General features: G+C 36.2%; 1 protein-coding gene across 1 annotated transcript in view; it reads left to right on the top strand.

The window, feature by feature from the left end:
• Window positions 1-16,178, top strand: part of LOC149080620 (uncharacterized) — a 58,302-nt gene that overhangs the window by 15,648 nt on the left and 26,476 nt on the right. The window contains exons 7-11 of the mRNA XM_089239771.1: window positions 1,236-1,364; window positions 5,333-5,998; window positions 7,141-8,003; window positions 9,895-10,186; window positions 10,497-10,651. Coding sequence (XP_089095897.1) covers window positions 1,236-1,364; window positions 5,333-5,998; window positions 7,141-8,003; window positions 9,895-10,186; window positions 10,497-10,651 — 2,105 coding nt within the window. The remainder of the gene's footprint in view (window positions 1-1,235; window positions 1,365-5,332; window positions 5,999-7,140; window positions 8,004-9,894; window positions 10,187-10,496; window positions 10,652-16,178) is intronic.

Consider the following 16,178-nt stretch of genomic DNA (forward strand, 5'->3'; position numbering starts at 1 on the left):
TTGAATGAACCGATATACTTCCTTTTATTTTAAAATTTGTGGGGTTTTGTATGTATTTTACTTAATTTCTCAAGCAAGGTACGGAAAACTGAAATTTATTCACACACAAATACACCTACAACACATACAGACACAAAATACAAATACTCAATATCAACCACACATAATTGTCCTAGGGATTACTACAATCAGCCCAGGCATATTGAAATTGATATATATTGGAGGCTGACAACAGACCTCATTAATAATATTCGGTCCTCAACACATTCATAAAGAGGGGGGGAAATATATATGTTACTGCCAAACCCGTAATCGGTCAGTTCACGAACTGACTGGCCCAGATAACCCGGTCAATGTCCAAATTTCGAGCTTTCACCTGTTTTTTTCCGGGCCCTATATATATATACAGTAACATATACACCATATAAAGTATAAAAATCCATCCATTACATTGGTTTTGGTTGATCAGTAGTTTTGCAAATTTGTGTTAAGATTTTTTTGATTTTATATATCTATATATATATAGATATTGTCATTCATTCTACTGTATTTTATTCGTTAGGTGATTTATTCAGTTATGTATATAATTTTTTTTTGTATTATGTGTATTATGGTTTTGTTTGACTTAATTATGGCATATTAAATTCCAAGATGTCTGGTGTGTGTGTGTATCGGCGTTTAATTTCAAACCATCCGGGATTTTTTTTAAATAAAATTTCGTAAAGATAATGTCTGTTAATATGTTAAATCTATAGTTATTGTGGAACTTGAATTCTATTAATTTCAGATTCGCTACCTTCCTCAAAGTATTTCTTATTATATTCATATTTGAGAATCATATTCACCTCTCCATACTGGTATACTACATTGATAAGAACAATCAACCATATTGAAAAATTAATTTTCAAGGTTTCTAAAAGCAATTTTCGCTTCGTATCATACGTTCGTATTTAGAGAGGTATGCGTTTCATATATTCATTCAAAATGTCAAAAGTTATAGGATGGGCGGCCTACTTGATATTGAAGCCCATGAAATGCAGCAAACATTTGGTTGATTGTCAACAAGTCACCGGGCGAACAATGACGTCAAATACATTGAATGGCCGTTTCGCCATCTTAATTTGAATCAATAACTCCTAGATAGGTTCCAGGAGATAATATTTGAACTCTATGGAGTATTTGCGCATAATTTGGATGAAGATATTGTCAACTCTCCAAAATGTTTTTTTTTCTAGAATATTCTAAAAGAGATTCCGGATCATCTGAAAATAAGCACTCCTTACTGGAAACACGTACAGATGTCCTTCACAGGTTAAAATCAGCAACAGCTCCTGGATCCTCTCGAATGTACCATGAACTGCTAGGTATGTTGAAATTATATTTTTAACAATAAATAATTTAGTTATTCTTTTAATATTGCTTCCATAAGTTTGGGTTTAACCACTTTACAATCAAAGGACGTAATATTGCGCCCAAACGCCAGTGGAATGAATTCAAACAAGAGAGAGTTCAGTTTTCTTTCCTTTTTCCTGATCATTCTAAAGCTTTGTTGCAACCTTTCAATTTTTTTTCTTTTTGGTTTTTGTATATCCTGATAGTGATTTTTTTCCTCACATATGATGTAAATTTCATACAAGAGTTAAAGAACAGGTGGGTGAGGATGAAAAGAAATCCAACTTTGTACCTACATTCTTATAACCTTATCTATCGTACTGTTTTACTCTTTCATTTGTTTGTTTTCTTCCCTTTTACTAGCGTGCGGTTAGGTTAGGACAAGGTTACTATATTTATTGCCCATTCGTCAAATAAAGAGCATCCGAATTTCTTGCCAATTCGCTTGTAAGCGAAGGGGTTAACAGTTTAATGGAGTCGAAATATTTTATCGAGAGACTTGAAGGCTAAAAATGATAAACACACAAACACACTGTAAGTGCCAAAAAAAAATTCAGTTTTTCCAGTTAAAGTGTCAAATGAGCAATGCTTCATGATGTTGCCAACGTGAAAAGTGCCTGGTACTTCTCTAAATGGTTCAAAAGGGAGTGTAAAGAGATAAAAAATGTGAACGTCCCTACGGGCTACAAAAACAGTTTTTTGTGATTTCTCAACATTTTCCCTTTTACCCTTCACTTTTCCATTTAAAAATCTATCGTATTGGTCCCAGTCACACTGAGACACTGTTCCAGAGACCAAAGAAGTATTGATACTTACTTTTCAAAGAATTTTGTTTAGATTCCGATGATGATTGTGCAAAAAATCAACTCGCAGTGCTGCTGTGTTATTTGAGCACGTACATCCATGTCAACTAAAGCGTTCGTTGGCCGAATCCGTATTCGCCAGCCGAGATATATGGACGTATCACGAAAAAAAATCTTCGTTAGCCGAAAAATTCGTAAGCCGAGATGTCACTAAACAGGGTGAATCCGACCTATTCTGCCAAACGAAAAGGGGTAATAGATGAGCCCAAGTAGATCATAAAACACCCCACCAACCCTGTCCTATATCAAACCGTTTTCGAGTTATGGTGGATTATGGAAAAAATGCTTCAAGTCTAAAAAAAACAGAATTTGTGAAGTTTTTGAAAGGCCTATACGCAAACTAAGCACACATTTGGAAAGAGCAGAAAAAAATCTATAAGTGGTGACACCAATTTCATCGAAATATCTTGTTTTAATGGCGAGCTACAAACGCTGCGATTGACAAAGTACAAAATCGAATTATGACCAAAATTTTTAATCGCCAATTCTGAAAACACCCTTCTAGCTACAATCGGTCAAAATTGCCAAAAACTTGTCCATTCCAGATTCCACCAGCTTTCGAAAGAGCTTACAATAAACCATATCGGTTTTCTGGTTCAGGAGAAATTTAGTCTTTTGTTTGCAATGAATTACTGAAATCAGCGTTTGTCGAAGTAGATATTCGACGAAAATTCGAAATTGACGATTTCAGATTTTGGCGACAATTTAATTTTGCACAAAAAATCCTATAAAGTGACACTACCTCTATCTACAGGTTATCCGTATTTAATGGCGAGCTACAAGCGCTGAGAGATCGGTCAAGTGAAAAATCGAATTGTCGCTAAAACCTACTAAAATTACTTCGACGAAGGCAGATTTCAGCAAAGTATTGCAAACAAATGACTAAATTTCTTCTGAACTAGATGACCAGTTTGGTTTATTCTAGGTTCTTTCGAAAGCTGGTGGAATGAACAAGTTCATGGCAAATTCGACTGATTGTGGCTAGAAGAGAGTTTGCGAAATTGGCAATTAAAAATTTTATCGAGAATCCGATTTTGAACTTTGCCAATCTGCCAGTGATTGTAGCTCGTTATTAAATCCAGATATTTCAATGAAATTGGTGTGACCTTATAGGATTTTTTCTGCGCTTCCAAATATGTGCTTAGTTTGCATGTAAGAAACTCTCAGAAACTTCATACATTCGGGTTTTTTTAGACTTCACGCACTTTTTTTCCATAACCGATTATCCACCATAACTCGAACACGGTTCGAGATAGGACATTTGGGAGGTTGCTTTATCATCCACTTGTCTATCACCCCCTTTCGTTTGGCAGAATAGGTCGGATTCACCCTGTATACACCTCGTAGCCGGTCAATTTGTCGCACTCAACTTGTCACGCTCAACTCGTCGCGCCTCAATTTGTCGCGGTACAAGTTTGTCGCAGTGTCAATTCGTCGTGAGGTCAATTTATATATTACAGCGCAGAATCAATTCGCGCGCGCGCGCGTCGAACCGTCGATTCTTCACTGTACATGTTCCACGCGAGCTTGTATATAGGTTTTTGTCTTACACTTGAAATAAAAAACATGAACAAAAGTGTACACGCAGTTAACTAAAAATAATTATTTTTTGTCAATGCGGGAAAGGTCATCGAAATTAAAATTACAATATCAATTACATTTAAAAATTTAACTGCATCTAAAAATTTAATTATATTTGAAAATTCAGTTATAAAAATTTGAAATGTGTTAAATAATTGATTTTTGCTGTGATAAAATTTCAATATCATGTGGAAAAATTTCGGTTAGTATGATATTCCCCAAATTACAGTGAGCCTATCTTTAAAGGTAAATTTCTATCTTTCTCCCCCCCCCCCTCCAGGAGTCACCAACATTTACCATTACAGTATCTCCATAAGAACCTGAAATATTTAATTAATTAATAATTCAATTAAATTAATATTTAATTTTCACAGTATAAGCCGCACCTCCCGCTTTTGTCAGGATTTCTATTTCTCACAGCAAAGGGAGTTGGGCGCAGATCAAGGGTAGAAATGTAACAGTACTTATGAATGACGATTCGATTTGCCCACAGGATGAGCACCGACAAAGACCATGTAATCACCAATAAGAAAGACGACTATGGGTCAGTCGCATAGATATAATATAACCATTAATCTTATGTTTATAATCAGTCGCATATCTTTGGCTGGCTTGTTTGAATATTTTCACATTAGCGTCTAAGCTTTTGGTACAAAGTTGGTGTGCTTGGTCTACATATTTCTGTTGGCAAAAAACATGGCATATTGCAAAACCGGACGTGGAAATGATATGTTGGTTTGCGTGTGTGTTTATATAAAAGTTTCCCCCCATAATTCATGTTCCGAAATTAGAAAAACTTTTAATGCAATTGAATGAATTAGCCTATTATTAATTTTCTTTGAGTTTTTTGTTGTATCATAAAATAGAGATACAGATTATACGGATGACAAAAAATAATGTAGTACTTTTTAAATTAAATTGTTTGAATTCAATTTAAATTGCAATAAATTGAAATCTTCTCCTACGTAGCGTTAAAAAAGAAAACATTTATGATAGTTTCAAATAGCATCACTTGTTATTCTATTAATCATCATCTGGCTTTTTATTGCGATATTCACGTTAGATAAGTGTTTAAATAAAATGTTACTCAAAGGCAGTGAAAGTAAATAAAGGTTTAGATATTGTGGAGTGTTTATATGTGTACGATACGAATTGTTTTTTAAATTAAAATTATCCTAATAAATGTAGGCTATAATCAGAGGCGGATTTATAGTTTTCCCACCTGTGGGCTATTCAAACCTTGCCTCCCTTCTCCCTTTCTAATTCATGTTCTTGATCACCAATTACTAAATTTTGGTTACGCCCTTTCACTTGAACTTGTCATCTTGGGATAAAGCCCGCATACCCCAAAACCAAAATGTAGATTAGGTCTCACCATATTCTTTAGACACAGACATTATATAATGAAAAGAGTGAAAAATTATTTCAAAGTGTTTTTTTTTATGTAATGCTAGTTCATGAGATGATATGCGTACCTAATACTTTATTTCAAACAGATGAGAAAAAGTCACTAACAATTGAAAGATCTATGGATGCTGAACAAGCGTTTGCAAGATTTGAAAAAGAGGAATCGAAGAAGAGTCATAAGAGTCCGTGGGGCAGAGTAAAAACAATCATCGAAAGGCGAAGGGATAGCTTGAAAAGAAAACACTTAAGACGAGGACCATGTCTTTCAACACCTCCTCCATACCGCGATCCAAGAGCTGCCGAAGAAATCGATGACGATTCTCAAGACATAACGATCGACGACTCTCAAAGGAAATCATCCAGTGACCAAATCGTCCTTGGATCAAACTTTGGGAAGTCAGACTTGGAAGACGTAGAGAAAGGGCGAAAAAAACAAACCATCACATATCAAAGCTCCAAGGAGGCCAATAACCAGCGTCAAGAACAACCTCCACCACCAATACAATTTAAAACTGATGACAAATACGAAGGCCCAGAGAGTCGTGTCGCAGTAGCTCCCGAGAGAGAAGTCGTTTTCCGAACACCGGGTTCATCTCCTCAGTTTCATCGAAAATCTACGTGGATGAGAATGAAAAACGTGCTACGCAGCAAAAAAGAAGAGGGCATCACTGGACTTTCTTCTCAATCGATGCCATCTAGTCCTAATGGGGTTCAAGACAACACGTTCGATTTTGAGGATGTCGTCAATCCAGAAGGTAAATTATTGTCTACGTGTACAAGGTTTAAACAATTTTATTCAGGGAATTAAAAAAACAAATAACATTTAATTTCTTTCCCCCTGAAACTTTGGTGGGGTTGCTTTATCGCAATTGGACAACATAGCCCCCCCCCCTTCCTGAGCGAAGTTGGCTTCGGCTGAAGTTTATTTTTTGTGGTTCCCAACTTAGAAGTGTGAATGCGAGCCAACCACCCCGTTAAAACAGTCTCGCCACAGAGAGTAACATGCCTACAACGGTACAAATAGTCAATCATTACAGTTCATTCACAGTTTAAAATATAGATGGCAGCACTAAAAAATTCGCACAAAACACTAGATACGCACTCACTCTTAGGTACACACACATACTTCCAGCATAACTCAATCGGTAGTAAATTGCCCATGGGGATAGACCACAATTGTGTTTGGTTAGAAAGCCCCCACATGCATGCGGCTGACAAGGCTCGAGATGATTCCTTTTTTATAAATTCTCTTTAATGAAGCCTGTGAAAAGTCTGATCTGGAAAGATCCTAGTTTATGCCCTGCTAGTTTGTGGGGGGCTTTGCTGGACAAATATGTATTTTCGATTTAAACTCAGCAAACGAGAAAATTAAATTATCCTATGTATGTAGATTTATATACACTTATTATATTCCTATAGCATTCCCATATTTGGAAATGACAATTCTAGACTAATAACCAGGGCCGTCTTAGAAGCGTCACGGGCCAAGTGATTTTTCTGAGCCCTACCTGGCAAATTTTCGAAAAATGCAACTACTCATTTTTCTGAGGCCCCCTCTACTCTTGAGCATTAAGACGGCACTGCTAATAACCCCTATTAAATATTTAGACTCAACTCATCTCCTTGGGGGGGGGGGGGGTAAAATAGTTGTAAAAATTATGTCAATGCGATGGTGGAGTTCGAGTAGTCAAGAAAGGAATATTTTTATTGTTTACTTATAGGGAATATTGCGCTGACTTCATAAAAGTCAAATACTTTTCACTACAAGAATTTGACTGGAAACTAATCTACGATAAGTATTTGATGGATCAAATAATCTTTGATTGGTATTTGGTTGATCAAGTAATCTTCGATAGCAGAAGCGTTCGCAAATAAAATTTAATTATTTTTTTTGCAGAAAATGCCGGAGATACCTGTTATGAGAATGGCCGTGCGATAACTCGAGTTGGCAGTGATAGTTATGTTCACAAACTAGCACTTTCATCGAAAGCCTCTCCCGTTACGAACCTCATGATCGAATTGCAACGTAACGTCAGTGACGACTTCAGCCGAAAAATGCAAGAATGGGAGCGCATACGAAATGCAGGAATGCGATCTGCGACTTCCCCAAAATTAGATCGGGATAACCATGGTACAAAATCTCGAAAGAAACCCGATAAACCAAAAACGGAAAGATACGAGAAGTCACCGAAACCAAAAGTCAAAGATTTAGCTTGGTTGGAAAAAGAGCTTCAAAAAATTGAAAAAGAAAAAAAACGTCTTTCCAAAGAAAAAGAAAAATACGAGGAACGTGCTATACGCTTAGAACGTCTTCGACAAACAGTTTTAACTGCAAGGACGTCTAATAAGAAAGAAGTACTCGTTAGAACATCGGCTGGCGAGTTCCGTTTCGAAGGCATATCTGATGCTTTCACAAAAAAATTGTACGAATGGGAAACAAAACGTGGTTTAGGATCAGAATTTTCAACTATAGCACTTCTTGATTCAAGTGTCAGAGCAAATAACAAGAATTGTTTGGCCATACAACAGATTGAGAAGTGCAGCAACTTACAGCGTGCCATGTCTCGGTCAGAATCCAGTGTAGCTGAAGTAGGTCAACCATCACACACATCTTCAAATTCATTACCTTCACTAAAACCACCAGATATCGGCGATATTGAAAGAATTCATCATTCTCGTGCAAACTCGGAGCCTGACCTGTCATCTTTCACAGGCGTAAACAACGCCAATGCCAGTCAGACAATGTTAGGAGAAACGAACGTAAGTATGTGACATCCTTATCTTGTATGCAAAAGCCGAACATTACTGCGCGTTTATTTATACAAGATATCAGCTAAGTCCCTCAAATCTGAAGACAGCCAACTAGCTGTTGAAACAAAGGATTTGGACAAAAATGTGAGGAATATCTATAACAAGACGCATGTTTGATCCAAACACGGTGAATAGCAGCTCTTTCTATGATCGGTTAAATATTAATTCTCCCATACATCCGTAGCCCACATAGCTTTGTTTATCCACTGTAAGTAAATCCGTATGAAATATTCTGTTTCTGATCTATTCGAGTACGGGTATTAATGCAATAGCTGTATTCCTAGTTGATTCAAAGCAGTTTCCCAAACTTTTGTTCCACACACACACATCGCCCCGCTTCTTCAAAAAAATTTCTTTCTAATCGCTACCCCCTCCCCACCCAACTCAATCCCACCCATAGGATCTTATATTATACCCATAGAGCTTCTACCGGGAGCGATATTGCCCACTTTGGGAAACACTGATTTAAAGAGACGAAGAAAACATTCAAACACATTTGCTCATACTTCATTTTTTTTATTCAGAATTACTCATAATAAATTATGAAAGTTATCTTTAAAAATATTTTTAAGATAATATTCTTTTTGCAGCTTATTTTAAAAATTCCATACTTATCACTTTTGTAAAAAAATACAATGCATGAAATTTTTCCTAAAAGGAATGCCAGACTTTCTCTCGACTGAGTTGTTAAACTATACATCCGAAAAGATTCGTCACGTGATTGGGTGCCGTTTTCAAAGGAAGTTTCAGTTTCCATACTGTACATTCCTTTTATAATTTACTTTGCAACATCAAGGTCGTTTTATGCATACGTATTCTACCTGTGGTATAACTAAAACCACAGGGTCATATACATGGTGATTCACAAAAGATGGGAAAACTTTAAGAGGTGATAAATGAGAGAATAACTCAATGAGAGAATAACTTAAGAGGTGACACCAATACAAGCAATTGTCATCAGAGAATGCATGGTCTAACATGAAATGCATACGCGCTAGCGTGTTTCGAAACGGTCGCTCCGCAAACATTAAAACGGCATTTCTGTTGAAATTTATCGGGAGAAAAAGAACATCATGCATGCAAATGTAACCTGGGGAAGAAGAAACCGTATGCAAATGTGAAATAAAAGTCGCGGAAGTGAAGTTATTCCAGCGTGCAACCTTTCTAACAGTTGTAACGTACGGGATTATGGCGCACTTTGGAAATACTGAAAAAGCAGACATGCATTTCCATTTCACCGTACATTCATGCTGCCTCTGTGGTACTTCCGTTTGCAGCACCGTCTGTCTGCTTTTTCAGTATTACTAAAGTGCGCCATCATCCCGTACGCTACAACTGTTAGAACGGTTGCACGCTGGAATAACTTCACAGGGCTGACGTCCGCGCCTTTTGTGACGCAGATTTGCATAGTTTCTTCTTCCCCAGGTTACATTTGCATTCATGGTGTTCTTTTTCTCCCGATGAATTTCAACAGGAATGCCGTTTTAACGTTTGCGGAGTGGCCGTTTCGAAACGAGCTAGCACGTTTGCGTTTCATGTAAACCGTGCATTCTTTGATGACAATTGCTTGTATTAGTGTATACTATCACCTCAAAGTTTTCCCCATATTTTCTGAATCACCCTGTATATGCTGTAGGAACACAATGAGTTTTAAAACCATATACGCACTTTAATTTATCTATCGGGTGTTGGGCTTTATTAAAAATACTTTAGCATTTCGTTCTCATCGCGTTAATAGTTATACAGTGATTTTTGAGTTTTCTTTCGTTACTTTGATATGATCGTTTCAATATAGACCGATGTAATTTTCAATTTTTTTTTCTTTTGTTCTGGATAAAAGGACGCTACAGAACAGAGTTCCCGAGACACACTGGAAGCCGATGTCAAAGAATCGTACGCCCATCCTGAAGTAACACAGCTGATTGATAGTGATGTCGATGACGTTTTTCGCGATATGGATGATCAAGGTCGAATGCAAAGAGACGAAAACTACTACAGCTTACTAGAGGAAAACGTAATTTTACTGGAACAGCTGAAGAATAAGGAAGAAATCTGCAGAAGACTTGAAAAAGAGCTACACCACTTAGATGCCAAAGTCGAAGAAATGAACAAGCACCACCAACAAGAAATGGGTACTTAACACAAACCAAACATCTTTTCAAACAAAAAAAACTATTCACACAATAGAAACATTTTTGAAAAAAACAATGATTTTTTTTAAATAAATTAATTCACAATGATGCATATAAAATTAACAATTACGATCAACAAATATCAGTAAATCCTGCAGAAAATGTGTTTAGAAGGTTGTTCGAACGTGCTTAAATTCAGTTTCATTGCGAGGCAGTAAGGAGAAGTCACTCAAAACTTCTTACAAGATCACTTTCTCTGATTTATGTACAATGTTTATGTCTAACTGAAAAATGTATCTTCCATTCACAGAGAAGTATCGTGAAAAATTATGGGAAATGCATAAACCTGGCAATACGCCTCGGGAGGTTCAAGGATGCATACAGGTTATGACTGAGTTGCGTTCCCGGATAGACAACCTAGAAAAATGCAGCGAAAAACTTAGAAATGAAAAAGAAACTTTGGAAGTGAGTGGCTCTTTTGTGATTTTTGTCTTTATAATCAAACGTATTTAAATATCAGGATACAACGATGATAAAAGGAACCATGAAGAATATTCGTCCCAACCTTTACGCTAGTGTTTCTCAGTGTGCGTAGCGGTGAATTTTTTATGCTGATATGTGCCTAGGGTTTCCAAATTCCCAACATTTTGGAGTTTTTTCGGAAATCGGAAACGGGAAATCGTATTTGCGAGAAATCACTTATTTACAGTTAAACCCCGTTTATACAACTAATTTATAATACTTTCTCATTTATACGACGTGTGTTTGGCCTCAATATTGTCCTCTATACTTTCTAATATTAAAATATTTCACTCCGACTCGAATACGAAATTTTGGCAAAAGTCATTTCACTTAATTGATGTACGTGGGAATTTTTGGAAATGTCACTTAACATATCGTGTATATAAAACACTGCAATCAGACACAAATACATTTAATACACCTTAGATTTTGATTTATAACCCTTAACAATAAATGGCAAAACATAATATTCAAATTTTGCAATATGATACAGTCAGCATTTAGAAATCGTGTAAAGTAAAATGTCTGAATAACATTCTTGATAGAACGCCTTTAACATTTTCATTCACAAATTACTTGATGTAAAAACGCAACACTAAAGTGGACATAACTTACTTTCTAAGCGTCATATAAACAAAACAAAGCCTGGTTTAGAATCACAAAAAATGGGGCTTTCTCATTTAAAAAAAAAAACATTTTCTAAAATGAGGGTTAAACGTCTTTCTTAAAAAAATCTTTTTCAAAATTAGTAATTTAAAATTTCTTTGGAAGAGAATTTTCTCCAATTTTCCTATAGTTATCAAATGACATTTTAGCATTTTTTTCATTTTGAATATTCTAAATCTCTATGCCGGAGGTAAAGGGCAAAATATGTTATCTATCGAAGTCCGAAACTATTATGCCGAGAGAGAAAAAAATCAGTAACTTTTGAATAGCCTAATTTACGAATTTTTCGATCTTCAGCACCTTGAAATTCTTACATCACATATATAGTTATACATAATTTTCTGTTTCCTTCCTCCCTCCCTCCCTCTCCCCCGCCCACTCAATTTTCATGATTAAAACACTGCTGCTTATGCACAAAACAGGTTATAATAATTCAAATTAATATTATGTGTTCTAATCATCAAATAAAACTAGACTTAACCTTACTTTACTTGTCCAATAATTTCAGGCTCGCCTCGTTTTCACCTTCCTTTAGGTTTCGAAATTTTTGCACCCAGGTTAATTCACTCCCCAGAAAATCGATATTCTACTACATCGTTGTCGAGGCATCATCATGCACCTCCAAATTCAAGTTATTGTTGACATATTTTCAGCGATGTTAGTACCACTATAAAATAAAATTTTGAATATTTACTGGCCACACAAAATCACAATTATTTGATTAATAAAAATTCAGTTAGGTTTCTCATTTTAATAAAGCAGTTTATCACGCTACACTATTCTGGCACCGAAAGTAGCAACAGTGGTAACTTCATTAACACTTTTGGGGAGTCATTAGATACCCTCGGAATAACAAAAACTAGCGAGTTAAAAAATACACATTGAAGGTGATTTTGACGAAGGTATAAAAAATATGTCGTAGCAGTCTCAAAATATCTTTAAAAATATCGTTACTGAGGAATTTATCTTAATACGTAGGCCGATATAGAACCAAACTCGACTTTCGCATGAGGGGCCCCAGGAAAAGAAGGTATTGGGGAGGGGACGCTTCATGTGATCAGAGTTAAAGATGTTTGATTAGTCAATGAATATATGGTGTTCGAATTTCGGGGTCATCAGGCAACTTATGCTCTTGCCCATGCGGAAAATGGGTCCTGTACAGAATCGCAACCATTGGTCAGCAGTCGGAGCTAGCACGTATATTGGCGATCCCAGGTAATGCTAAAAAAAACAGTTGAAAGTTTAATTTAGCAGCCTCTGTGGTCTTGCAACCGGGACAACATACCTATCTTCCCCTCCTTCGTGTGTGTGTGAGGCCCTGAAAATATATTATTGTACCAGGAGGATTTTAACATTTAATTAAAGAAAATTGTCGTTGTGTAGATAGATTTATCATTATAACGAGTATCGTTGTAAAAATATTTTTATCTCAGACTTATTACCTTATGAGAAATTTATTATCCCTTTACGAGACACTGTATATCAAGTTTTACTCGAATCTGTCTATTAGAACAAGCGACATCTTTACTTCAGATCGTAAATTACGTAATTGGACGAGGCAAATAAATTGATTTTTTTCGCCGAAAATGCTTTACTATGAACAATATTCACATATTTGTTATAAGCGATATTTTTAACCCGCTAAGCTGCATTAACACGATAACTCGCCTCCTTAAAAGCGCCTCATTTTAGCAATGACAAACCCAGATATTTTATAAAATTGATTTCTCAATTAAACACTTTTCCCTATGCCCATTACTTTGCACCTGCTAAAATTTGGAAGAAAGCCTATAAATCCTTAAAAATATGGCTTTTTACAGAGATTTTAGTGATCTCCGCAATGCCGCGGAAAGGGTTAAAATTGTTTCGACATTTCAGGTTCACAAAGACGCTAAAAATTTGTTATGAACGCCCACCCGGGGCCTCACAAAAATGAGATCTGGTAAAAATTTTCTAGAATTTACCAGGTAGGTCCTTAGAAAAACCACTTGGCCCATGATGCTCTTAAGACGGCCCTGACGCACGACCATAATTAGCTAATCAGAGATATTTGGGGGAAAAAAGGAGGTATACAGTTCCAAAATTCAAAAAATTAGAAAAACGTGAAAAATACATTATGATTTTCAAATCGATTTCATTTCACTGGAATGAAAACGTCCACAATTTTCAAACTACGTCGACTGATTCTATATACTTCGCAGAAAAATGTAACACATAAAAATTGAAACTTTACAAATTTAAAAAAAAATCACAAAAACATAAATTTTAACTTGATTCAAGAAATTACAATGTTACAAAACTAATAAATCGCTCAAAATGAATTCAATTAAATGTTAAATATTTTGTGGCATCTCCCCATAGAGGCGGAGATCAAAGCCGCTTGAAACTCTTTTAAACTCTTATTGCAGCTTTGGCGGAGATAGACATGAAAAACTGGGGGTGGGGGGCATGATGATGCCAATTCATATATACATTCTAAAAGAAACACTGAATTTAAAATCAAATGTGTTGAAAAATTCAAAATTAAAGCATTTCAAAAGCCAGAGTATAGCGCCCAAGGCATAACATAGCAGTTATGCATGCACATAACTAGAAATTGAAAAATTAAAAGAAAATGAAAAAATACAATAAATGGAACAATGAGGAGGTCGTTCTCGAGGGGGAACCCCCCCCCCTTCCCCCACATTGTCCCAAGAAGCAAAAATGTTTCTGATGATGGTAAGCCAATTGAAAGACATAGAATTACCATCAGTTCCCGATATTTTTGCGAAAACAAGCTATGGAAGTCGAAAAAAAAGCAAATATAAGAAAATACAAAAATTGAAAAAAAACTATTGTTGCTGATAATGTGCGCGATTTTCACAAATTTGCGGTTTTTGAGCTCATCCGTTTAAGATTTGAAAGAAACATATATACAGGGTGATTATAAAAAAACTATCCCGACATATGGGCCCCTAACTATCATACCATTCACAGAAACTGAATGAAATTTTGGCATAAGGTATTTTGATGTATGCGCTCAAGAATGATATGGAAAACAACAGTGTCACTCTAACAGTTACGGTTACAGTGAGAAAATTTCGAAAATATCAAATGGCAACACCAAGTTTTTTGTATTGGAATGTGATCTCCATTGTGAAAAACACTAAATAGCGTTCGAACGGTAACTGTAGCATGAAAATCACCGGCGGTAGATAGGCTAAAAGTGAGGACAACCAATAAGGACAGAGAAGCAGCATAAAATAAAGCATTTTATTGTGTTTCACAAATTTTCCACATGACCTTGTGGAGGACTAATCAGGCTGGTATCTCAGCCGAAGAAACGGTGTGACGAATGAAACGAACATTAATGCTCTGGTGCACGTCAAAGTCCTTTTTACTTTTTCCTTGCCTAGCTCCGGGGATTTTCGTGCTACAGGTGCCATTCCAACGCTATTTAGTGTTTTTCAGTATGGAGATCGCATTCCAATACAAAAAACTTGGTGTTGCCGTTTGATATTTTCTTACTGTAACCGTAACTTTTAGAGTGACACTGTTGTTTTCCATATCATTCTTGAGCGCATACCTCAAAATACCTTATGCCAAAATTTCATTCAGTTTCTGTGAATGGTATGATAGTTAGGGGCCCATATGTCGGGATAGTTTTTTTATAATCACCCCGTATATATTTCTCGTGTCTTTCTATTTTTTTTTTCTCAATTTTTGTATTTTCTCATATTTGCTTTTTCTCGACTTTCAAAGCTTGTTTTCGCAAAAATGTCGGGAGAACTGATGGTAATTCTATGCCTTTCTTTGGCTTACCATCATCAGAAGCATTTTTGCTTCTTGGGAAAATGTTGGGGTTCCCCCTTGAGAATTACCTCCTCATTGTTTCATTTATTGTATTTTTTCATTTCCTTCTAATTTTATATACACACACACACACACACACAAACACACACATTAGATCATAGTTTCCCAAACTTATCACTGCATCGCCCCTTTCTTCAGAAATTCTCTCTCTCATCGCTCCCCAACTCAAGTTAACCCATAGGATCTTATGTTAAATTCATAACTTCTATCGCCATTCCATCACCCACCAGGGGGCGATATTGCTCACTTTGCAAATTGCTGCATTAGATCAATGTAAGATGCCTTCTTATATAAAGGGGTTCTAGATCAATCGACTCCGTCATTGACTCTGGGGGGGGGGGGGAAGGCTTGCACCCCACCCATCTCCCTTAGCCTAAATAACCTCTCACAAACGATTTTGCATGTTATCCACTAGATTTTTGCCATCATTTTACCATTAAAACACAGACTGTTGTGCATCTCATTTCAATTTCTCACGATGCCACAAAATATTTCAATATGATAAGAAGGCACAGTAGCTGATGTGCCTAGCAAAAATAATCAGATATTTCAGGATGGCGTAATACAGTCGCCGCTCGATTTTACGAGCCTCACGTTTTTCGAAACTAACCCTCTGCTGTGTCATATTAATGCATGGGCCCACCCGAGCAAGACCTGGGGGAGGGGTCATGTAAATGAAATCTTAAAATTTTTGAAAGTAAGCATATGAATTTCTACGCCGGCATTTCTAGCCAGGTAGAATCACTTTGTCCAGAATACTCTTGAGATTGCCCTGACCCTTTGATACCGAGCAATGTCATTTCTATGGACGTCTTTTCCATTTATGAACTTTTAATTCCACAGACTAACTGTTCAAGTCCGTAAAAATGAGCGTCGACTGTAATTTGAATTTTAACAGGCCGAGTTGCAAACATATAATATCTCTATAAATGAATACAGTATTAACTTTTTT

The sequence above is a fragment of the Pholcus phalangioides genome, unplaced genomic scaffold (genome assembly GCF_987345545.1).
Source record: "Pholcus phalangioides strain wild (caught in Gottingen) unplaced genomic scaffold, Ppha-v1.0 ptg000011l_1, whole genome shotgun sequence".
NCBI classification, from domain to species: Eukaryota; Metazoa; Arthropoda; class Arachnida; order Araneae; family Pholcidae; genus Pholcus; species Pholcus phalangioides.